The sequence below is a fragment of the Chiloscyllium punctatum genome, chromosome 32 (assembly GCF_047496795.1).
Source record: "Chiloscyllium punctatum isolate Juve2018m chromosome 32, sChiPun1.3, whole genome shotgun sequence".
Taxonomy (NCBI): Eukaryota; Metazoa; Chordata; class Chondrichthyes; order Orectolobiformes; family Hemiscylliidae; genus Chiloscyllium; species Chiloscyllium punctatum.
In genome coordinates, this window is record NC_092770.1 from 36,591,975 (window position 1) to 36,618,883 (window position 26,909).

The following is a 26,909-nucleotide window of genomic DNA, read 5'->3' on the forward strand; positions in this document are numbered from 1 at the left end:
TATTATTGGAAAAAGGCAGGTGAATAGTACAAAGTCACCATGCTCATTTACAGAGTCAGTGTAGCCACGGTCATCTTCCACAACTGTAACAATTCTGTCATTCTATGAATAGGTGCATTCAACTGACTGTCCTTAACATCAGGCTGGTATTTAATCAACTCCAACATCTAAATTTTGTAGGAAAATTGAAGGCAAAGTGAGACCTGGGTAAAATTCAGGCTTGCGCTGAATGCCATCCATCACAAAATCAACTCACTTTATTAGTACCCTTTTCACCACCTTTTAAATTTGCCACCTCCAAAACCAATGCAGATTGGTAGCAGCGGGTACCATCGATAAAATGTACTGCACAAACCCATCAAGGCTCTTATAATAGCATCTTCCAAACCTGTGACCTCTACCATCTCGAAAATACATGAGAACACCATTACCTGCAAGTTCCTCACCAACCTAAACACCATCCTCATTTGGAATGATATCACCAACCTTTAACTATTGTTTGAGTTTAAATCATGAGACTCCTTTCCAAACAACTTTTTGTGTACCTACATCATGTGGACTTCAATAGTTCAAGAATGTGGAGAGACGCTGACATACCATGAATGAACAAAAATAAGCTTGTCTGCATATTTCTCTGACTTTCAAAATCCATTACTCTGAAGCTACTCTCATATATAAGAGCTAGGTATTTGCAAAATGATGTTGATATGGTAAGTCAGATATTAAATAGGACAGATCACAAATTGCAGGATTCCTGTTGTAATTGCTCAGAAGATACTTATGTTTGTCTTAAAGTTACTGGGGTGATTTGGGCTTCTACAATTGACTTAGCTATTACTCTTTAAGGTCCCAATTTGTTTTTATTCTCCCCTCTTGTGACCTTTGTGAATTTTTTTTAATGCATTCATGGGATGAGGGTGTCTCTGGCCAAGCCAGCATTTCCTGCCCATCCCTAATTGCCCAGAGGGCTGTTAAGAGTCAACCACATCGCGGTGGATCCGGAGTCCTATGTCGGCCAGACTGGGTAAGAGTGGCACATTCCTTCCCTGAAGGACATTAGTGAACCAGATGGGCTTTTTCTAACAATTGACAATGGATTCACAGTCATCATTAGATTCTTACTTCCAGATTCTTATTGAGTTCAAATTACACCATCTACTATGGCAGGATTTGGACCCGGGTCCCCAAGACATTACCCGCGTCTCTGGATTAAAGCCTAACGATAATACCACGAGGCCATTACCTTCCCCAGTGTGTGTTCAAACTCAGTGCTACATAAAGATACCTTTGCAATTCAATAGTCATAATTATTCAATATTTAGATTCACCCTTAAAGAAACACATGTGGGTCCCAAATTTGTTTTGGTGACTTGTGTCAACTGAGGTTATAGCACACGTTTTTATTCACAAAGCTATAGGAATGCAATCAGAAAAGAACCAGATCTGTTTTATTTTTCACGGTGTGCTTGCCAATTTCATGTAATATTCTCTCACAATTATGTTGTGCAGTAACGTCATTCACATCAAAATGTCACATTACATCCCTTAGTCAGTGCCTTACTTTTCATCCTTCTCCCAATAAAAAAATTGTCATAACAAGTGTCTGTTTGAATTACCAACTCAAGTTTATGAAAGGATTATTGTGAAATACCAGTTTTGAAGGTATAATTTCCACTTCCACTGATAACAGTACAGATAAAACATGATAAATAGCTATAATTGAATAGCAATAATGAACGTAACAGTGACTGTTTTAACAGGCTTTACCACACTAGCAAATTAATTATGGCTAATTCACTATTAAAGCACTAAACGAGGATTTAAGTGCAGAAGTAAAGAAATGCTGGTACTTCCAGAAATTATTTAAAAACACTCAAAGGCAATGAGAGCTTCATGTGTCATTCTGAATTAAAACGTTTGTCAGGCCCATAAAGGAAGAAGTACATCTAAACCCTATGGCTTTAAACAAAGTATCTACTTTACAGCTATAATTTTATGTCCACAATAATTTTAAACGCAGAGATTTTCAGTACCATGTCCTGCCTCTTCACTTAGGAATATTGCTCCTTAGATTTATGTAAAATAAATTAAAGATGGTCAATACTTCAGGTCCCAATTTTAGAGTCACCGTGATGTACAGCATGGAAACAGACCCTTCGGTCCAACTTCTCCATGCTGATCAGATGTCCTGAATTGATCTCACCTCATTTGCCAGCACTTGGAATATATCCTTCTAAATACTTCCTTTTTCTACACCCATCAAGATGTCTTTTAAATGTTGTAATTGTACCAGCCTCCACCACTTCCTCTGGCAGCTCATTCCACAGTCTGTGTGAAACAGTTGCCCCTTAAGTCTATTTTAAATCTTTCCTCTCTTACCTTAAATCTATATCCTCTAGTTTTGCACTCTCCTAACCTGAGAAAAAGACCTTGGCTATTCACCCTTTCTTTGCCCCTCATGATTTTATAAACTTCTAAAAGGTTACCCATCAGCCGCCGATGCTCAAGGAAAAATAGCTCCAGCCTTCTTACACTTGAAGAAATTTAGAAACAGGAGAATGTCAAACAAAAAAAAACACTTTTCCAGTCTGTCTGTCCTGCATCGCTCCAAAAAGGTACCAAATTGCCTAAAGCCATTAATTCTCATTTTGCTATACCCTCTGACCTAATTTTGTTTTCATCTTTGAGCTGTGACTTGCATCTTTTTCAATTAGAACAAATCCTTAGCTTCCTTATTTTGATATCTTAATTTAAATTCCGCACACTGAGAAATATCTTACTTGTTTACGTTATGACATGCTATGACACACCATCAAGGTAGGAAGAACTTGAACCCAGACCCTCTAGCCTAGAGTACAGACACAACCACTGTGCTAGAAACTCCTCCTTGCTTGCTCAATTTTGCAACAAATTACACAATGAAAACTTGGACATGAAATTCCATTTTGGAGGTGGTTTGCATCTTACTCAGCAAAGAACAATGTATGCATTTTTTTTGGCAAATTTGATCCACCAGTACTTTCTTAATCTTTATTTTCATATAATATCTGCCAAACCATCCATTACTTGTATGAACATTTTGTCTCACGCTTGCTGAAAGGTATTGCTTACGTAACAGCAAAGAAGCAGTTAATGTAGCAGCTGAACATAAATCAAGAAGGTCAATGAAACCCACACAAATCATCAAATAAAAGCAAAATACTGCAGATGCTAGAAATATGAAAACAAGACAGAAATTGCAGGTCTGCCAGCACCTGTGGAAAGCTAAATAGAGTTAACATTTTGAGTCAAGTATGAATCTTCAGTACTGGACTCAAAATGTTATCTTCCACAGATGCTGGTGGGCTCAATAAAATGTTGCGAAGGGTCATAGGATTGTACAGTACAGAAACAGACCCTTTGGTCGAACTCATCCATGCCGACCAGAAACCCTAAATTAATCTAGTCCCATTTGCTAGCATTTGGCCCATATCCTTAAACCCTTCCTATTCAGGTGACCATCAGATGCCTTTTAAATATTGTAATTGTACCAGCCTCCACTAGTTCCTCTGGCAGCTCACTTCATACATGCACCAACCTCTGCGGGAAGGTATTGCCCCAAAGGTCACTTTTAATCTTTCCCCTCTCACCTTAAACCTATGCCTTCTAGTTTTGAATTTCCCTACCCTGGGGAAAAGACTTTGGCTGTTTAGCCTATACAAGCCCGTCGTGATTTTATAAACCTCCATAAGGTCACCCCTCAGCCTCTGAACTCCTGTGAAAACAGCCCCAGCATCTTCAGCCTCTCACTATAGCTGAAACCCTCCAACACCAGCAACATCATTGTAAATCTTCTCTGCACCCTTTCAAGTTTAATAACGTCTTTCTAATAGCAAGGAGATTAGAATTGAATGCAGTATTCCAAAAGTAGCCTAAACAACATCCTGTACAGCCACAACATGACATGCCAATTCCTATGCTTGATGAAGTTATGAGTAAAGACAAGCGTACCAAATGTCTTCTTCACTATCTTGTGAACGATACACCCCAAGGTCCCTTGGATCTGCAATACTCCCCAGGTCCTTACTATAAAGTGTAAAGGTCCTGCCCTGATTTGCCTTGTCAAAATGCAGCCCCTCACATTTATCTAAATTAAATTCCGTCTTCCACTCCTCAGCCCATCAGGTGACCCGATCAAGGTCAGAGAGAACCTTCTTCACTGACACTACACCACCTATTTTGATGTCAACTGCAAGCTTACTAACCATTCCTCCTATATTTACATGCAAGTAATTTATATAAATGACAAAAATCAGTGAACCCAGCACCGAACCTTGCAGTACACCACTGGTCACAGGCCTTTAGTCTGAAAAAAACAACCTCCACCACTACCCTCTGATTCCTACTTTCAAGCCAATTTTTTATTCAAATTGCTAGCTCTCCCTGGATTCAGTGAATATAACCAATTCATAGTCACTAGTCAGCAAAACCAAACAATCATGGCAAGGAAAATGGAATTATTCAAAATATCGTTGAGAAATTATTTTGTCTGATATTTAAAACAACTTGTATATATAAATAATACCCTCAAATGGTTTGCTGGCAATACATTAATTTTGGTGAGAACGGATTGGAGAGGGTAGCTTGACAGAGTTGAGGAGTATATTACACTGCTGTTGCTGAAGTGATATATATTTTCTAATCAGCCTGTTCAAAAATGTTATTACACACCTGTTGAGCAGGTGTGACTTGAACCCAGGCCTCCAAACTCCGGGATAGGGATATTGCCAGTGTACGACAAGAACCCTTGTTGCTCAAGAGGATATGAATCAGTTAACTTTTGGCATCATCCTCACATAACCTTGTTATGCCCTAATTTCGGAAACTGTGATCAATTTAGGTCTTTAGACAAAGTGACAACTTCTGTGACTGTACAGTGAACAGAATAATTAAATAGAGCTTCATCTGAGCCAGGAATTACGACTGTGTACCTGAGACAATGTGTGAGACATTTCGCCAACTATCTATAATTGTCAGCATTACCTTTGATGAAATCTACCTTCACATCATATTCATAATGTACTTATTGGTTATTGTACATGTTTATTTTTATATAAATAAATATTTCTACACAGAATATTTGCATTTTTATTAGCTACAGATCATCATATCACATTATAAGAATTACACTAGACTACTTAGCATGAGGCCTGGACTGATGAACCATAGATATGAGGTAAGTTTATGACACTTTCAAAATCCACCCACTGGCAAACAGTTCAAATCAAACCCTGTGTTCATGTGCAAATGTGACATCTGAGGAATTTAAATTTAGTTAATTAAATAAATGTCTGAAATAAAAAACTAACACCGGTAATGGTGACTGTGAAAATACCAGATTGCTGTAAAACCCATCAGCTTCTTATTCTTTTGGGGAGACACCTATGGGCTTTACCTGGTGTGGTCTATCAGTGTCTTCAGACCCATATCAATGTGATTAACTCTTACCGGGCCTCCAAAATAGCCAAGCAAGCCACTCACTATCACATTCTTAGAGGAAATTAGGAATGGGTTATAACTGCTGACCCTTCTGCCATCCTGTTAATGAATTTTTAAAAAAATCAATTGAAATATTATTCTGTAATCCTCAGCACATTAATAAAAAAAAAGTAGGAATGATGCTATTCAATAGGAATTGGCATCAACGTGAAGATGCAGCTAAGTGTGCATATAATGATTTTGTTGTGAGGAAAATGGAAAATAAGGATCAGCAAAATCAAATAGTAAAATGGCAATCCTAATAGGAGGGGAAAATTAGTAAAGCAAGTTGTAACCTATACAAATGAAATAAAAAGATGTGCTCGAATCAATGTTAAATAAGAAATGAATATCTTTAAAGATGAAGTATGTAAATAATGAAGCAGAGTTTAGAATTTTTTTCCAACTGCAACATATTTTCCTCTGAAAAGCTGTATTCCCAACATAGTACTAAAATGGTGCAGCATGGATCTGAGTTTATAGAGACATTAGTGGTCAGCAATTAAATGGACATTAAACTGGAATGCTTGGAGGTTAATAAAATACCAGGCCCATATGGAATCCATTGGAGAGCACTAAAACAAATGAGGATAGGGATGGTGTGACAGAAATTTTGCTAAGTTCATTGAATGCAAGCGAGGTATGAGAGAAATGGAAGTCAGCTAATGTATTTCCAATCTATAAAAATTAAAAAGTTGAATCCTGGAAATTACAGGCTTGTAACCTAACCTTTGTTGTGACAAAATGCATGAGTATATGAGAAAAGGAAGCAATTCAAAAACATTCAGTGAGGTTAAAGGAAATTATTCCAAGCATATAGAGTCATAGAGATATATAGCATGGAAACAGACCCTTCGGTCCAACCTGTCCATGCCGACCAGGTATCCCAACCCAATCTAGTCCCACCTGCCAGTACCCGGCCCATATCCCTCCAAACCCTTCCTATTCATGTACCCATCCAAATGCCTCTTAAATGTTGCAATTGTACCAGCCTCTACCACTTCCTCTGGCAGCTTCATTCCATACACGTACCACCCTCTGCGTGAAAATGTTGCCCCGAAGGTCTCTTTAATATCTTTCCCCTCTCACCTAAACCTATGCCCTCTAGTTCTGGGCTCCCCGACCCCAGGGAAAAGACTTTGCCTATTTACCCTATCCATGCCACTCATAATTTTATAAACCTCTATAAGGTCACCCCTCAGCCTCCGACGCTCTAGGGAAAACAGCCCCAGCCTGTTCAGCCTCTCCCTATAGGTCAAATCCTCCAATCCTGGCAACATCCTTGTAAATCTTTTCTGAACTCTTTCAAGTTTCACAACATCTTTCCGATAGGAAGGAGACCAGAATTGCACACAATATTCCAACAGTGGCGTAACCAATGTCCTGTACAGCCACAACATGACTTCCCACCCAGAACCTGGTTCATGTTAAGCACATTATTAGAAAATTTTGAGAGTTTAACACAATTAGTTAATTAGCCAGGAAATGGTAATAGTTCAATGAAGGACAACAGGGATACAAACAAGGGACGATAAATGAGATAGGTTTACACTAAAATAAGGCAAATCTAATTTAATATGACTCACCTTGAGCACCTTTGTTTCCAGCAAGAAAGTGGTAGATTGAAGCCCTATTCAAGAAACTCAGGCACAAGTCTAGACTGACGGAGTACCACAGTATTGGAGATGCCATCTTTTGAATGACAGATTAAAACAAGACACTGGCTTCACTTTCAGAACATGCTCTTTCAACACCAACAGAGATTTAGGAATAATTCAAAAAAAAGCAAGGGATTTCTGCCCAATGTCCTCATCAATATTTATTTTTCAATTTCTGCCCAATGTCCTCATCAATATTTATTTTTCAATCACCATTAGTAAATAAACATTATTTCCTGGTCATCATTTTTATTGATATTTGTAGGAACCTGAGTGTAAATGCAGCACGTACATACAAGTGTTTGTCTTATTTATTTGTAAGTGGAATAAATGTGGCTCATCACAACTGTACATTGACTAAGCAGCCTGACAAGATAGAGGTGATCAAGAGAGACGTGGCAAGATAGCGATTGGAGGTTCGTGTGTTTATATGCTTGTGAGAGACAGCAAGCAGATGAGAACAGCAAGGCACCAAGGATATGTCGTTTGGGAACTTGGGAGGAAAGGTGTGTGACTGAAATACACAATTTTTGATTGGGTAACTAAAAGTGGATCTATATGAGCTGGCAACAGAAGAAATGAGTGACATGATGCGAAGACCAGAGTTTGTAGGGAGACAGAGGAAGGATAATGCACTGTAACTGTGGATGTACTTTGTGACTGGTTATAGCCATTTCAGTGTAGGTGTAAGAACAGAGAACTGATTGAAGTTTTGAGAAAGATGAACAAAGATTTGGTGGCAGTAGCAGTCAATATGGATTCCAAATTCAACAGGAAACCTATTTTGCTGGTCCTGAACAAGAACTCAAAAGGCAGAGCAATATTTAAACCGGCAAAAGTGAGGCTCGGAAGCTGCCTGAACTGCTGTGCTCTTCCAGCACCACTAATCCAGAATCTGGTTTCCAGCATCTGCAGTCATTGTTTTTACCTAAAAAGTAAGGACTGCAGATGCTGGAGATTAGAGTCAAGAGTGTGGTACTGGAAAAGCACAGCAGGTCAGGCAGCATCCAAAGAGCTGCCTGACCTGCTGTGCTTTTCCAGCACCACATTATCAATATTTAAATGGTCTGATTGATTTTTCTTATTTCTATTTTCTTACCGTATGTCAATAAAAAATGTGACAGTGCTATATTTCCTTACAAATCTCTGTGTGTATGAAAGGGATATGAACAATTACTGTATCTGGATGCTTTGAAATTGCAAAGGTCAGTTTTATTTCACCATACAAACAGAAAAAAATTCAATCTGTATATTTGTCTGACCATTGCAGATGCTTAGAGCAATTTAGATTTCCAATGCAATGTTATACCGTTTTATTTGTTGCTTTGGCATTGTTCTCATCGTCTTGCCACTGAGTTTAGAATTTTGCCAAATAATTTAACTCTGTTGAAGCTCATTGATTGGGATTGTGGTGACCCATAACCTTTCATTTTTCAAAATGTATCAGCTAATGCAAAATTTCATCCTCTTGTTTTAAGCGATTAGTAACTCAAATGTTTTAAATGAATTTCTTGTGTAACTAGAAAATTAATTGAACCTTTATTGCAATTACATCATTGTCTCCTAACATTAATATACATCAACTGACATATTTAGCTTTTAAGTTTAAGAAAAGTGATCTATGATTAAGGTGCTATTTGTCATACTTGAGTTAAAATAATTCTAAGTAGTTGAATTGCATTTCTTGCATGAAGTTTCTGAAGATTATGCTATTTTCATAAATTGAACATTTCTGTTTAATGAATTTTGAAGACGCATGAAATTATGCTTTGTTACAATGTGTTGAACTTCAATATTTCATGAATTTGGAAATGCATAGAATGATGTAATGTGTAATTATTTAACTAACTTGTTCAGGAAGGTCAGTGAACTTAGTTGGCTAGACAGCTAGATTATGATGCAGAGTGATGCCAACAATTTGGGTTCAATTCCCACACTGGCTGAGGTTGCCATGAAGGACTCCACCTCTTTGTGGTGACCCTCATCATCAGTTATCTCTCTTTAATGAGAGAACAACCTTATGGTCTGATAAGACTATGGCAGTTTGGTATAGAGAAACACAGGTGATTGCATCATAACATTTGACACACCTTTACAGTGACTTTGAGAATTCGTTCCTTATTTGATTGAGAAGTGTATGTACTATCTCCAAACATTTAATATAGCAGAGCTTGTGCAATGAAATACTCTTGTGACATCTTAGAAAGCACATTGATGTTATTATGCACCTGATAGTACAGAACTTCAGTCTTGCTGAAACAAAAGGCATACTGTACAAGCTTTTTGTTCTGCACTCATCAGGACAGACATAAGGATGCCTGATTTCAAAGAGAATAACAATTTACATGCCTATGTTCAAAGAATGTTGATTGGTTGGTCAGTAAACGCTGGTTGAAATATTGTCATAGAGAATTCACCAGAGAACAATTGTCTTCACACTTCTTTATTTCAACAAAGTTGCAGTATTTGGAGATGTTCCTTTAGTCTATGGAGTACATGACCTCGTATGTGCATGTACGTACCTTCTTGCAAGTGGAAACCTGACTGAGAATCTGAGGTGGTTAGTAATATGTCAGCTGTTGGGACGTATTACCTATAAATCTACAAATCTCACCACTGAAATTCATTGAACTAAAGAAAAGTCTTAGGACTTGAAATGTCAATTCAGTTTCTCACTTCATAGGTGCTATGAAGACCTTCTGAATTGCATCAGCATTTCCTTTATTTATTTAAGATTTCCAGCATCTGCAATATTTTGCTTTTATTTACTGAAATTCATATACTGTAATGGCAGAGGGGATAATAGTGTCCATGACATTGCTTCAATGAATCAGTTGACTTGCCAAATAATCAACACTCTTTGCTTATATAGCATAAATTGTTGCTCACTTTGAAATTTAGCATTTTCGCATCTGTCCTGATAAATACAAGATCAAAAAATTTGACTGTATGTCTTTTTCATCAGTAAGATCTCTGCTGTGATTTCCCCTTGTAACTACAATATTTGGGCACGTCAGTGGGAAAACAAATGTGATAAGATGGTTGACATCTCCCCTTGAGAAAGGGAATAGATGTGGTTGTGTAACTCGCAGATGTGGTAGTATATACCCTTGCTCTGTCCTGAACAGCATTGTCAGTTGTGTGACAAGCTGTTCTCCTGAACAGGCAGTGATTCACATTGCTAAGTCGAAGTGTGGGACGAAATGATTACTTTCAAAGCAATGACGACATTTCTAAGCTGCTTTTACTGGCTGACAAAAATTGACTTTGGATATAAGCAAGAGTAATCTTCAATGAAAACTGTAACATCATGTCACCGTTCAAGTAATCTGATTTTTGTTTTGTGGTACAGTATAAGATCCATCATGTCTCTGAGCAGAAATGAATTCACAATCGTATCTGCCTTAAATTTTAATCTTGGATTGAAGATTTTGTTTTATTTTAATCAAATAAAAAACAGCTGAGAATGTGTGTAATTGCTTGCTTCTTGGTACTGGTTGCATGAAGCCAGGTGTTTTGAGGAAGATGAAGGCCATCAATAACTACAGCAAATAATTATTCTAAGGGTGATTTTGATGCTCTGTCATTAGTCCTATTCCACATACATAGCTGGGCTACACCTTACCAAAATTAATAATCCTGCCATTGGTGCAGTGAAGGGAGAAGAAAACAATTTCAGAGTGGTTTCAATCTTCATTCTTTTGCATGTGAAATATTTCAACGTAAATTTGTTAGGAGGGACATTTTCTCAATTGCCAAAAAGATTCATGTGTTTGAGGTACACATTGCAGAATTTATTAATTTTGAATTCTGTGTTCCACTATGTAAACACAGTTAGATTAGAATCTTGTAGCTGCAACTAGATGATCATAGATTCAAGATGGATCATCTATCTTGCTGAAATATATTGGCAAACATTAATTTTTGAGGAACAACCAATACAAAGGAATCTATCTGTGATAACATCTTCACCTGATGTTATGAAATGTGAGCATCATCTGTAGGCCCAGTGATATCAGACAATGTAACTGATTACAGCATAAATGTTTGACTAGCTGGAATATTTTTTCTCATTGTATCAAAACAAGTAAGTGTTTATATTATGACTTAAATATATATCTGAAACTGAATTTATACTTATTAACAGTACAATCAATTTACCTTGCCTGGTGCTATCAAAATAATTGTTGAAAAAGGACATAAATATCAAAAATTTAAAACAGAATTTTTCAGTTGTTTGGTTGCACCATGCAAATTCTCCAATAAACTGTTCTGCTTGGTGTTTCAACTGTGGATGTGGCCAATTTGAGGGGGACTACAATACTAATCATTTCTTTCTAGAATCTTATCATTTGCTTTCTGGGCAGAAATTTTATTTCCTAAAAAGTGATGAGGAGGGAAGTGAATCAGGCAGGTTGGCATTGGAAAGACGTCCATCCTCTTTGTTCGCCCCCACCCCCACCCCAGAAATGAAGTTCTACATGTGAAGATCCAGCTTTTTCCTCAGCCTGCTATCAAAGATAGTCCATAGGTGGTCAATTAATAGTGGGAGTGGGTGTGGGGTGGTGTTCCCCTCAATCGGCATTGAATTATTCAAAATGTGAGGGATTGTATCTAAAGCAAGGAGTTGGTCTCTGACAGATACACCTGCTCATGCTTTCGATACTCCTCCATATGACCTCCAAGCCAAGATCACCACCCAGATACTCTTCCCAGATAACATCTTATATTCTATGAAGTGATCCTCCATCTGAACGCTGGGGGGAGGAGGAGGAGTACTGAGTTCCAGTAATGCCAGCCTCTGTTTTCTTGGCATCTACAGGTGGGCAGGACTGGGTTGGTAATTCTGGCGGAAAGCCAACAGCAGCCAATCAGCTGTCTGTTTGATGGAATATGAAGCACGCTTTCTGGCCGTGGATTTTGTTCAGGAGACCCCTCCACCTTACAGATGTAGCCCAAAAAAAGGAAACCTCCAGTCCTGTCTAGATTGATAAACTAAAATCATTTTTTTTCTGATGCCTGTCATTTTACAAACTTAAATTATGTGTGGTATTTTCAAACCATTTCCTTGTGGGTAATGAATGGTTTCCTGAAATTATGAAGGATTATGTGCTATTTTGAATGACACACTTTACAAGTTATGAGGATATGCAGTGCATAAAATCATAACGTCATCCAAATATGAATGCTAGACCAAAGTTTAATCTGAGACTTAAATAATTTATTTAAACCCCCTCAATAAAGTTTTGTAAGTATGTTCATTTTTGGCCCAAGGGAATTAACAAATAAGAGAAGGATCAGGATTTTGTGGTACTTGGTAACCTTTGGGCCAGAAGATTTGGGTTCTAGGCCTATCTGTTCCAGCGGTATTTGAACAGTTTGATTAAGGTAACTATAAGATGGAGGATCCTTGGGAAAAACAAGGGAAGAGATTTTAAAAATATGCTATAAATCTTAATCGTGTGCAGATATGAATACATTTAGAATTCACAGTACAACAGTAGGTCAGAGCATCTGGTCTTAAAATGATACCAAACTTGAATTGAGAGAATAAATGAGATTTGGACAATCAGCAGAATAACAAGTCTTGTATCAAAAATATAATGAAAAATCAAATACAGTGACTACTTTCCTAAGCTTAGTTTTATCATACGTAATAAACTGAAAAAACTAATAAAATGCAAAACGTTATTGTTAGCTTATAACTTTCTAATATTCAGTCAAGCTTGTCTCAGCACTATTATATTCATTATAACTTCTAATATTAGGCAGTCTATAAGGTTAATTATTCTGGTACTTACAAGATGGCCAAATTAGGTAACATCTCATATTAACTAATTATCCATTAGCCACCTTAATGATTAACTATTAATCTTCTGTGGCATCTATTTGGAAACCAAATGGAAGTGATATTAAGGTATTATGTTTAAAATCAATTTTAAGTAAGAATTACTGTAAAGTTAAAATAAATGCAATGCATTTTAAGAGATCATCGTATTCAATGTAATTCTGCTTTTAAATATTCTTAAAATAATTGGAGTGAGCTAGTTTCACAAAATGTCACATTGATACTAACATTTCTATTATGTATTGTTATGGTCCTGTACAATTTGCAATGTGTTTATGCAGTGAAACATGTTGAAAACTATGCTTTGGCTGCAAATCAGAATGGTTTTGTAGTACTTTATCCTCCACTATCTTATTTATTCTGTTAATGAGGTTATGTACGTCAATGTGATAATAGGCAGAGGAGGACAGCAAAACAATTTAATATGCGAGATGTAATGTCAGAAGGCATACAAGATGCATAAAGTATTGAACCAGTGCCACTGTATGTTATTGCTTACAAATCAGTTCTGAAAAATTAAGGGAAAATACCAATATGAAATACCATATTCTGGTGTATTGTTTGCAAAACAAAAAACAATCCCCAACATTTCTTTCCAATTGAATTAATCTGGAGATAAACAGGAGCTATGAATCATAGAATCTTACAAAAAAAAAGGAATCTATTCAGCCCAGCATGTCTCTTGGAAAGAGCTATCCAATTAATCTCAATATTCTGCTCTTTCCTCATAACCTTTGAGATTTTTCATTTCATGTTATATATTCAATCCACTTTTGAACATTACCATTGAATTTGCTTCTGCTACCATTCCAGGGAGTGCATTTCAGTTCATTGCAACTCTCAGAGTTATGGAATAGCTTCTCATCTCCACATTCATTCTTTCACTAATACACATTTCCAAGTTACTTGCATGTTGAAATTTTCCACATTTCAAGGTTGTTTGGTGAGTTTGGCTGAATATTATTGAGGTGTGTTGACTATTGATGATGTGTTTAATAACCAATATTCATTGTTATTTGGCATAAAGAGAATGCCAGCACCCCACTCCTGAGCAGCATAAAAGGTGACACGAGATGATCCTTACATTGTGATAGGCCTTGCTGAACTTATTGACCAATTCTACCACACATCTGGCTATAGCCCATGCAGTTCAACCCCCTACAAGATTCCACGTATACTTACTTCAGGGTTGAAGTAGATTTTAGTTCCTGTAATTTTCTCCTGGCTAAATATTAAGCTGAGTCTATTGGAACCAATTCAGAGTTGGAGACCTTTTCAGTGGCTTCTAGACACCAGGTCATGGCCAATCAAAAGTTTCAACTTCCAGAGCAATTCCTGGAGTCAGCTGTGTCAGGACTTTTGCATGGTCCTGATGTACAGCTCCAGTCTATGCTGCTGCAAAGACTATCTTTCCCATTGGAGTAATTTGGGTAATAACTCCATTTCTCTCACCACAGATGCTGTTATATGTTCAGAACTTCATTTTTATTTCATATTTCCAGTAGCCGCAAATATCTAGCTTTTATTTTAGAAGAGTTCCATGACTTTGACTCAAGAAATGATGAATGATCAACTATTGAGGATTTTGTATAACTTGGAAATAAACTTGAAGACAATGTATTCATTGGGTGTTTAAAAGATGCCATTAAAGTAGGCTTCATGATTTGCTGCTATGCATCTTTAAGACTTTATTGACTGCTGCGTCTACGTATCATTAGTGGAGCACATAAACGTTTAAAACAGTGATGTGGTGCAAATCTACTTGGCTGCTTTGTCCCACATGTAGTTGACGTTCTTGAATTACACTCATCCAGGTAATTGGAAAGTTTTTCTTCACACTCCTTATTTGTTTTTTGTTGATGGAGGACAGACTTTGCGCAGTCAGTCACCATGGAATACCCAACTTATTTTTTGGCAATGAGTATTTATATGGTTGGTCCAGTTAAGTTTCTGGTCAGTGGTGACCCCCGAGGCTTTTAATTGTGGATATTTGGTGATGTTAGTACTGTTCGATGTCAAGGGAAGGGGGTTAGATTTTCTCTTGCTGAGTATGACCATTGTCTATCACTGTGTGATACTTACATTATTTGCTAACTCTCAGTTGAAGTATGAATGTTGTCCAGCACCTATCTAAGGGGTTGTGAATAGAACCAAACACTACAAATGTCTTGCTATATCCCCACTTTTTACCTTATGAAGGGAAGGGTATTGAAGTAAAAGCTGAAGATTGTTCAGATGTTGGGCCTTGTAAACTGACCTGAAGTGATGTCTTGCAGCCGAGATTATTGAGCTCCAATAACTGCAACTGCGGTCATTTTTCTTTGTGCTACCTATGACGAGTGGAGAGTTCTCCCAGTTCCTATCAATTTCAATTTTACCAGAACTTTTTGATGTCAAGGGCAGTCACTCTCACCTACTTCTGTGATCCAGTTTTTTGTCTGTGTAAGAGCCATAATTGTTCTGAGATGAAGAGTTGAGTTGTGCTGTCAGAGTCCAACGTGGGCATTGGTATTGAGTAAGCGTGCTTGATACCTCATTTATTTCCACCTTCCATTTCTCTTCTGATGACTAAGAGTTGGCTGAAGGAGTGGTAATAAGCCAGTTTGAATTTATCTTACTTTTTGAGAGAAAACCTCACTGTTCTCACATTTCATTTTGAAACTCTCTGAAGTCTCCAGAGAGTGCCTTGCTCTCCTTAATTGGATGGTGCTCCTAGAATTGGCCTTTAAATTAGCTGTCACCTTGAAAATCTCATCCATAGCCCTGGCAACCAAGTCCCAATTACCTATCAATATACAACCCAGCATTGGAACAGAACTCCAGTACTACAATTGACCCCTTTATTCCTCATGAAACACCTTCTGATGCTGAATATCTCTTTTTACAACATGAAAAATACAACAAGAAGACATGTAAGTACAGAGAAAGCAAGCAGTCATTTTTGTAATCATCAAACTAAAAATGAAGACTAAATTGTGGTCTGATACTTACTTCCTCTGTTACAGATACCTAAGTTAATATCTGCTAATTTCTTTGATCTTCAAGTTCTATAAACTATCATTGAAATAAGAGAGATATTTACAATCCAGTATCTGGTAATGTAACCAAAGCACATTTATACTGATGATTAATGTGAAAGATTGATAATGCATTACAATTATTAAAGAAAGGCTTAATGTATGTCTTGAAAAGACTAAGTTTATTTGGACAAATTATTAGTGATAATATTTTCCTTTGGTATCTTGAGAAAGGCACAACATGATGGGCCAATAATAAGTGAAGTACAATAAATACCATAAATAAATAGCACTCAGCATTTTAGCTTTCCTTTTTATATAAACTGATATTGAAGTTTGAAGCAAGTCTTTTGCAGCTAGTACAAGAAAATTAGAAATCTTGTTCCTTTTGTCTAGATATGACATATTATTGTATTTTCCAAATGTGCTGTGCTTGCTTAAAAGGCTCATGGTACATTGAGAAATTTGCTATCCCTCAGGTGTAAAATAAATTTCTTTTGTACCTAGTCTTTAATGAAAGTACATGGCAGGAGTCGTTTCTCTATCTTTGGACAAGAGAGGAAAAAAATATCACCTCATCTCCCTGGTGGTTCGTTTTGCTCCCTTCAACATAAATCCATTGTCAGTGTTGGTGATTTCCTGGCATGGAAACTGTTTCATGGCATCACTTCCTGTGTAGAGAGCTCTTCCTGTGATCTTGCTCATTTCAGTGTAGTGTTCAGTTTTAGTTTGCACTATGTCTGCTCAGATTCCAAACCACGTGTGTTGTGCTCTCACATTTGGAACTTGTTTATACCATATTTGTAAAAGGCTCTCTGATCATCAGTCACAACATTGTTTGTGCAAATTAAAGGAAATTGCCCATTTAACTAGCCTAAGCAAGGTTGAAATTTACCCTCTTTTAATCTGCCTATGTGAAAATCACAAGAGATTTGATTTATACATGACTAGCTCCAGTATCTATACATGGTAAGAACAGCTTAAGATTAAAGTCAATTTTAACGCAAACAGGGGATCATAATTTAATACAATGTTTTCTTATTTGAAAGCTTTACATTAAATCCTGTTCCCAAAAGGTGAATCTAGATTTTGAAGAGTTCGAGTTCTGAGGAAGGGTCACTTTATCTGAAATGTTAACTTTGACTTCTCTTGACAGATGCTGCCAGAGCTGCTGACTTTTTCCAGAAGTTTCTGATTTCATTTCTGATTTAAAGCATCTGCAGTTTTTTTTCAGTTTTTTTTCAGTTTTTTGTTAAATCTAGGTTTTCTGCTTTCGTCTCTTGAAGGTAGCCACAGGATATGTGACCAGCTTATCACTGAGTCAGACAGACTCCAGAGCACTTTAAAAATGTTGGCTAGGACGTAATTCCAGATTCCCAGACTTATTGCCAAGTTTTCACATTTTCACCAAAGCCTTTTATGCTTTGTAAGCACACACTCTGCATTCACATCTCAGCTGGCTCCATTGTGGAAATAGGCATAGCCTCTCCTCCTCAGCTTTCACCTGCTTGGGGCAGATTTTTTAAGGGCTGTAGTTCATCATAGATCAGAGATGTTGTGATCCATAGTCTGCATGAGAATCCAGTTGAAAGGTCCTTCTCAAGCTGCCCACTGCTAATCTATACCCTCCTTCTCACCCCCTATGCCCTTTATGCACCTATGCCTAGATATGGCATTTGCGTGCTGAGTCACACACAATACATTATTTCAGAGTAATGAACCCTACATTGACAGTTATAAAAATAAGCTTTGGAAAAGGATTCATTCATAAATTTTCACTACGTTGTTTTAAAACAATGTTTGAAAAGTACTCTTCACTGCAGCCCAATAAAAACTAAATCATCCCTATCCTTTATATTAGATTAGATTCCCTACAGTGTGGAAGCAGGCCCTTCGACCCAACAAGTCCACCCCGATCCTCCAACGAGTAACCCGTCCAGACCTTTTCTCCATACCCTATATTTACCCCTGGCTAATGCACCTATCACTATTAGCATGGCCAATTCACCTGACCTGCAAATCTTTGGATCTTTAAATTTCCAATATCATTTAAGCGTTTGTAAACAAATGTTACGAAATTGAGAGCTGAGATCAGACAGCCGGAGCAGGCATTTCCAGACAATAATGTTGTCTGCACTCTCAGCTAAGCCTCATTATGTCGTCTTCATGCCACAAGTTGAGACAGAAACAGAAGTACAGTTCTATTCAATTGTGAAAATAGTGCTCTTTAGTTGTGCTGCTCCATTAACTTTGGGGAAAACGTCATCCAGTTAGCTGGTTCACCATTCAAACTGATTGAATTACATGAGGCTGCTTATGTGGCATATATGAACCAAAATTGGCACACAAATTAAGTTTTCACTCTTGCAGTCTAATTAATCTTTTAATCACATAGCTGTTAATTATTGCCACTCAACCCCTCTAATGCTGAAAATTAACCATTACTATTTCTTCAGGTTTTCATTGTTGTTAGAGATTTTATGATTTAAAAAAAATATTTTTCTGCCTCTCTTTTCTATTGTAATTTTCTCTCACTTGCTTTCTCTCACTGATTTGAAATTGAATCATCCATTCTAATTAGCACTTCCTTCTTTGTCCTTGCCCTGATAATTTCACAATATATCAGTATAACTGGTTAAGGAGAGATGTCATTTCTTGTCCAGTTTGTTCAGCCTCCAGCTATCCAGTTACCATCACTGTAATGTTATCAGATTGCATTTTCAGCAACATCCCAAACAAAACATTAAAAACCTGAATACTCAAGACCAGTCTAGCTAATGCCAGAAAGTGTTAAAGTGCTAAATACAAATGGTAGGAGACCAGTTCAAACATCCAGTCACAGTCACAGCATTGCTATGGTGCAGAAAGAGGCCATTCAACCCACTGAGCTTACACTAGTCCAGTAGTGCCAACTTCCTGCCTTTTTCGCATATCCCTGCACACCATTTCTATCTAAAAATCAACCATGGCCTCTTGAATGCCTGACAAACTACTGTACAATGACTATACTGAGAAGTGATGGCCATTTATTATAGGAACTTATAGGAGTGTTGTGTCATTCAAAGAGTAGCATATAAAACATATAAACCAATACGTGAACATCATTTAATTCTATTTGCGTTGACAATGAAACTTTACTTATCCAAGGTGATAGCTGTTCCTGAGAGAGGATGCAGACACATTGCAGTTGCAATTTTACAGTGACTGATTATTCCTTTACACAGCCTCTATTAAAGGCTGCCACCTTCCCCAGCAGAATCTGCTGCTACATTCAACCTTGATCTCTGTGGCAGGCATATTCTTCTGCCCTTCTGCTGCTTCATCAGAGTGCCGAGAAACATTCCAAATGTTTTATAGTTATGATACCTGACAAATACCACAGGCAATGAACAATTGCAAATCATTAGGGGTTGTTACCAAGCTTAATAGCTTGTTATTTTGTCATTTCAAAATATATTTTGATGCCGGTTTGTATCCCAAATTTGGGAGTCCTGTGTAATGACATATCTTGCTGGTCAAACATCATCACAATATATGTTACTTTGCCAAGTTTTTGTTTGGGGTATTGGGCACAAATAAATTCCAGCCTCTTTGCTCATAAGTGGGAACCATGATGTTGATCAATGATTGTTTAAAAAAAAATAGTTTGTTTACTAGTGCCCTTTAGGGCAAATCTGACATCCTCCAGTCTGATGGACATACTCTCAGAAATGTGGTTGACTCTAAAATGCCTTAGCAATTCACTTAGCAGTTAGAGATGGGCAAAAATTCATGGCTTTGCCAGAGGAGTCCAAAAATAAAAAAAAACTTACATTCTTCTTGAAAAATGTTATGGGATTTTACACTGCATTAATCGTTGGTTTATAAGCTTGTTATGCTTTAAAATGTGGAAATATTTGTATGTAGTATGAATACTGTGATGGACATGTCGTTCAGTTTGGTTTTAAATAATTTTCCCATATCTTGCAACGATAAATAATTTCTTGATTTACTTTGTCACACTATTCAGAAGAAGTTATTTTGAAAGCCTCACAGCCAGTCATTCTTTTATGTAATGCTTTTAGATGATGGAGTTGGTCTCTGATAAGATATAACTTCACAGTGGATCTTAACTGTGATTGATACAGCATGTCAAGGAGCACAGTGGCTCCCATATGGCTCTAATGGTCTCTATTTCTGTTTTCTAATTTCAATGAGTTTCTTTAAATGAATCGAATGCTAGAGGACATAATGGATTGTATAATCTTGTCCTTTAATTTTAGGTCACCTAAAAACCCAGAACAGAAAATAATCAAGCGAGTGATTGCCCTTGAAGGAGATATCATCAGGTAAATATTCTGTACTGTAATGACTTGGTTCTTAAGGCTTCGGTGATACGTGACAGTTAATCAACTATAAAACCGAGCTGAATGTCCATACTGGATTCTTGTGATTGCCATGGTGACATATTAGAAAGACCACTTTGTTCTGTTGCTTTTTAAGAGACGTGCTGCCTTTTCATGTTCTGACAAAAGTAAATTCAATATTGCTTATCTACTTCTGATTTAAGACTAAAATCCTAAATATCTAACCAAACTCCCCCGACAGGGAGAATGTATATCTTGCCCATTTTATGGTGGGTTTTGCCTGCCAGGTAAATAACTCTCTCAGTGGCTCTCACAATCTTATATTAAAATGGTTCATCTTTACAGTTCTGCATTGCAAGGTGATCTTGAAATGTGAATCCAAATGGCAGGCAGTGGCAGAACTAATAGGGTTTTGAAATTGATCACCATGGTGGTTATGAGATTTAAATGAGAAGTGGACAATAAATGACTCTTACCTTTATCATTATTCTTTTATTCTCATTCTGGTTATTTTGACACCGGGTTGGAGTGCAGAAAATTTATTGATAAAAATTAATTGTTTTAACATGGTAGATAATAACTGATTAAGTATAATGTTTGTGTTTTGCACTTGGTTTTCTTGCAATGTTTTCTCTTACTAAAACATGTAATGCAGCTCTGAAGACTGTTATTGAGTATCAGTTTCTCGGGAGTTGTCTTGGTGAGCAATGTTTAAGCTATTTATGTAGTGTTGTGTAACGGATCTGACACAGTCAGGATATTATGCAAAGATCAACTCACTTGTATAGGCATTGCCAGAAAATGGCTTAGGTTACCAGTTCTATTGACAAAAATGATGGATGAATCTAACTTGGAAAAGAAAAACAAAAAAAAACCAGAAAATTAACAGCTGATCAGTCAGTATCTATAAAAACAAAAGGTTTATTGATGTTTTCCATCCTTCACCAGGACTGAAGAGTGAAAGGTAAATAGCATTTTACTTAGCTTGGAAAAACATTGAAGAAAAATAGAGGTGGAGGAAGACAATTATCACAAATGATACTCATACAGATTGCTTAACTAGGTGGAGTGATCTGTAAACTCCTTAATCAAAATATTTGTTGAGATAAGAAATAATTTGTGAAATGGAGAAATATAAAAAGGAAAAATAATATGCAGATCATGTAAGATATAGAGATACTCTGACAATGAAATCAATTAGTGTTGTTTCTGTTAACCTTTACAATTTACATGTGGTTTGTGAAGTAAGCATACAGTAGAAAACTAGAAATATTTTAAATATTGTGTGATTGGGTAAAATGGTTCAAAAACTATGTAATGTATTTCCCTCTTGATGTCTGTAATTTTTATTTTGTCCTCTCTAATTCTATAGTTTCTTGTCTATTCCTTGTATCCTTCAGTCCCGATTTTAACAGAAAATTAATAGGATATGGGTGATAGGATGAGCATCAGCCCAGTTCTCAATACCTGACATCACTCTTAAGGAATCTAGATATTTTAACACGTGTTCATTATTTGAATATAATTGAGCGATGCACCATATTTTGTGAACTGAGCAGCAAACCCATGTTTATGGAATGATTCCTGATGACTCTTCTAAGGCCTATTTAAAGGACAGTTAGATTTGCTTCTGCCTGTATTACTACAACAGGGTTCATTTAGATGAATGACTCTTTGCAGCGCTAACAATGTAACAACAGTGCCTATACTTCAGAAACACATCATCAGCTGTAAAGTGTTTTGGGAAATACTAAACTTATAAGAGCTGGCATATAAATGCAAATCTTTCCTTTTTTATTTCTTGCTTGCTATCTCCGTGTATGTCCTTGTAGAGGAATCAGGGCAAGTGGGGAACCATTGTCTCCTACCATCCCTGATATCTCTCCAGGATGAATATTCAGCAAGTCTTCAGACAGGTGCCTGAGAGAGTTTGTGTCAGTAGCATCACCTTAAGTGCTTTGTCCAATAGCTTAGCAAGGATGAGGTTCTGTGATCATTTGCAGAAGTGTTGTGCCGTCTAAAGCCTCTGCTGTTCTGTATGTATCGCCATACCCATGTAATTGATCAATTTGCAAATGCTACCTGCATTTAAACAGGAAGTGTAGAAATATGGCCCAAAAAAGGGTCAGCATCTCCCAAAAATTATCTGATATTTATGTTATGAAGATGTAGGAGTACTGATTGTTTAAGAGAGTGGAAAAGCTGGCAAGGACTTAGAGAAACACCGAGTACTGGAAAATTTAAAACATAACATTTGGTCAAACAGCTAGATTAGATGGGTTGCCTGGATACAAAAACAAATTTGAATTCAGCCAACCAGTTTGAATTATGCCCCAAGATACCAAACTCCAATTGAGTTTGAATTTAGTATTTTGACAATATTAAAACCAATGAAACGATCCAATGTTTTGGGGTATAAATATTAGACATTTTGGAACAGTTATCCAGAGCGGCAAAGAGAACTGCCAATCACCAACAATTAGAGGGAGACTGCTTGCAGAAATATCTGTTCTCTTAAAGGTAGCTTTACCTACCAACGACCTGTGAACCAGAATCCCTAAGAAGAAGAAAAGAAGACAGGCAAATACAGAGGACACTCAGCAAGTTGACTGGTTTTGAAGCATGATTATTGTGTTTTGGTAAATCATAATTGGGATTGTATTGTAGAGGGGAAAATGAAAGATAGGTTTAGATAAATGAGTTGTAAATAGTTGTTAATTATTCTCCGTTAAACTTTTAAAAATAAACTTGTTAATTTTTACTTTAAATAGTAGCTTTTGGGATATTCTTTGTCTCTCAAATTTTCACAGATTACAGCACGGGGTAAATCTTTTCTGTATTGCTGGTTTAAATTAGCGGGGGTCGGAGGGGTAACATTTATTAACAGAGTGCTCTGGAACATAGAACATAGAAAAGTACAACAGAGAACAAGCCCTTTGGCCCATGATGTTGTGCCGAGCATGAATCCTAATATAAAATAAAATAACTTAACCTACACCTCCCTCAATACACTGCTCTCCATGTGCATGTCCAGCAGTCACTTAAATGTCCCTAATGACTCTGCTGCCACCACCACAGCTGGCAACACATTCTATGTATTCAGAACTCTGTGTAAAAAAACTTCCTCTGATGTCCCCTCTATACCTTTCCCCTAATATCTTAAAACTATGATCCCTCATGCCAGTCAATCCTGCCCTGGGAAAGATCTTTGGCGATTGCCTCTACCCATTCCTCTCATTATCTTGTATAGTAATACTTTATAGCTTCACAGTAATATTTTAAATATCACGTAATGAGGTCTGGACTTCCATTGACCAAAGTGCTATCAGTCTCAGTGAAATCTTTCTGATCCCTAGACTTAACCTTGTGTTCAGGAGTCTGAAACTAAAGAATTGCCTTCATACTGTCCTGTAAAGTGATTGAAGAAGAGAACCAGTAATAGTACAAACAAAAGTCTCAAAGTGATATGCCATTGCAGAATATTATGACACGGCAGTAAACCCTTCTGCTAATTACACCAAACACACAGAAAATCTCACCTCGCCTTGTAATCTGTTAAAGTATGAGTGACAGAGAGCTATCCAAATTCTACTATTTAAAGAAAAAATATCAGTTTTATTCTTTAACTCTAAAAGTGAACATTAAACAACAACTACTTACAATTCTATACCTCCTTTCTCTTAAAGATTTGTTATTTACCTCCCACACTAATAATATACTGATCCGATAAAAGCCACTATTAAAATTACAGCAACTTAATTTTCAAAACCAGACAGCAGCTGTCATCTCCAGTGTCGGTCTTCCTCTGTTTGTAGAACATGTATAAATCGGTCTTCTGCTGCAAAGATGTTTTATATGAAAAGGTACCTTTGATAGAGAGTGTTTTCAGGCAGTCTCTTGATGGCAGTTGGTGCTCTTCCTCTGGTTAACTCTCAAAATTGGCTTATTTAAACCCCAAACAACGGATCGGCTCATTGGTTTGATGCTGTCAAAAGAGTAAAATTTAAATTCGTTTAGATTAGATTCCTACAGTATAGAAACAGGCCCTTCAGTCCGACAAGCCTGCACCTACCCACCGAAGAGTAACCCACCCAGACCCATTCCCCTACCCTACACTCATCCCCCAATTTTATATTTCCTATTGCACTCAAGACAATGGGCAATGTCGCAAGGCCAATTCACCTGACCTGCACATCTTTGGATTGTGGGAAGAAACCGGAGGACCCGGAGGAAACCCATGCAGACACGGGGAGAATGTGCAAACTCCACACAGATAGTCACCTGAGGTGGAAATTGGGTTTTAGTATCCTGGGGCATAATTTAAACTGATTGGTTAAATTCAAATAGTGGTCAAAACAACTGAGGTGTCTCGTTTACAGCCAAATGTTACATATTTTCAATTTTCCAGTGTACTCTGAGACTGCGAATCAGTCATTACAGTTGACTGCAAACTCTCACTGCCATTCACTCTCTCTTAAAGGTAGAGTACATGCCTTCAACTTCATAACAAGAAGACAACAGACCATTCACCATTATCCCTTTTGAAAGTGGTGTGTTTTGTGCTTTTTTTTTGCCAATTTTATTCCATAGTCCAATGAGTTCTAAGAGTAAGGTGAGCATAAATTCCAGTTATGAAATGTTGTGTATAAAGAGGTATTTAACCCAGATTTTCACCCTATTGCTATCAAATCTTAGTTTCCTCTTTGCCAGTGCTATCATAAACTTCAAAATACATTATAAATTGAGTGTGATACAGGTTCAAAATCCACTGTGGCGAAGGGTGAAATACACCTTCAATAAATTAAGGAGTAATCCAGTAGTGACTATCTAATAGTTATTGTAAAAACCCAACTGGTTCACTGATGTCCTTTAAGGAGAGAAAACTGGTCTGGCCTATGGGTGACCACAGATCCACAGAACATGTATAAATTGAATTAAGATGATGATTACTGCCATTCAAAATTCTGGTCAGTCTAGAGAGTCCTGACTTAATTTACTATTTGAACACATTGTGTAGGGAGTTGGTTGCATCATGACTGGGCTCTTCGCCACCTAATACCTAGAACATAGAACATTACAGTGCATTACAGACCCTTTGGCCTTGATGTTGCGCCGACCTGTGAAACCAATCTGAAGCCCGTCCAACCTAAACTATTCCATTTTCATCAATATGTTAATCTAATGACCATTTAAGTGCCCTTAAAGTTGGCTTCTGAACAAAAAAAAAGACTTTCAGCTAATATCTAATATCAATTTGTGAATGACAGCGCTTTGTGGGAAGGATTAACTTAGGAGGCATTAGTGGGTGTTATAACCTATGTTTTGAAAAGCATCCACCCCAGTTCATAGGTTTCAATGATTACAATGTTATATTCACACTGCCTCAGCCCAGTGATGCTAAAGGCACAGACAGCTCATGATTCCTTGTCTCTCTTATTCTTCCTGTGTCCTCTTGAAATCTGTGCAATGAATCTCAAGTGAGTCCTTTTTATTCTTTGTAGCCCGAGGCTCTTCCTGTGTTGTCATGTCCTGATCTTGTTACTTCATCCATCAATTCTTCAATCTTGGTGATCACCCACGGTCAAGACCCAGGCAGCATATCCTTTACATCTGAACAGTCCATTGTTAACTCTTTGCTGAATAAACATTCACAGGATTGTAGACCCATGATTCTTGTTACAATGTGGTTCCATTTAACTCAAGCCACACAGAAAGTACACATTTAAAATTAGTTCTCCGCTACCCAAAGAGCAGACACATAAAAAGAGTTTGTTACATAAAGACTAAATCTTATGGTTCTTTTGGCTAAGTTCAAGTTGAATCAAATTCTTTCGAAGGTTTTGGGCCATGAGACCTAGTGACTTTTCTCACGGTATTTTATGAAATTGATCTCATTAATTACTTACCAGCCCATTTCATGTCCGATTGCTGCCACATTTTACCACATGGCATTCCCAGAATGATTCGCTGTTCAGCAGACATTGTAGTATTCACTGCCATCCTTTAAAGCTCTTTGTGCATCCATACAAGTGCTATCAGTCAAGATGTGCCCTACATGGTTCCTGGCATTTGTTCTGGACCTGGCAGAGAGGAGGGGCGTATATCAGCACCCTGCTTTGCATGGATGTTCCTTGTAGTTGTGCTGTATGGGGTATATAGGTAGGGCTTTCTCTTTTCCCCAGGAGCAGCAATCACCTCACTGAGGCCTATTGCCAGGCTTTGGCTGTGCACTAAATGGCACAGCAAGACAACAGTGTTATAAGCCCAGTATCTCTGACTGATGGGCCAACACACAAAAAAGCAAGGCAGTACAATGCAGAGGTGCTGTGAATAAAGAGATAAGGACGAAGCAAGTGAGCACTATGCCAGTGAGGGAAGAACCTAAAGATGGTGCCTGGTCCAATCCATGAACTGGGTGTGTGTTCCTGAGCACACCGTGTCCTTGCTGCAACATTGCAACGATAGTTGCCAGAACAGCCTGAGGTACATTGAAGTACAAAAGTGACCTGCAAGTGAATTGGAG

General features: G+C 37.4%; 1 protein-coding gene across 7 annotated transcripts in view; it reads left to right on the top strand.

The window, feature by feature from the left end:
• The window catches only part of immp2l (inner mitochondrial membrane peptidase subunit 2), a 531,344-nt gene that overhangs the window by 317,849 nt on the left and 186,586 nt on the right, over positions 1-26,909 (top strand). For 6 of the 7 annotated variants that reach the window (XM_072552094.1, XM_072552097.1, XM_072552091.1 and 3 more), the window contains exon 4: positions 20,303-20,368. The exons of the other annotated variant lie outside the window; for it this stretch is intronic. In XM_072552094.1, the coding sequence (XP_072408195.1) occupies positions 20,303-20,368 (66 nt within the window). The remainder of the gene's footprint in view (positions 1-20,302; positions 20,369-26,909) is intronic. 7 annotated transcript variants of the gene reach the window in all.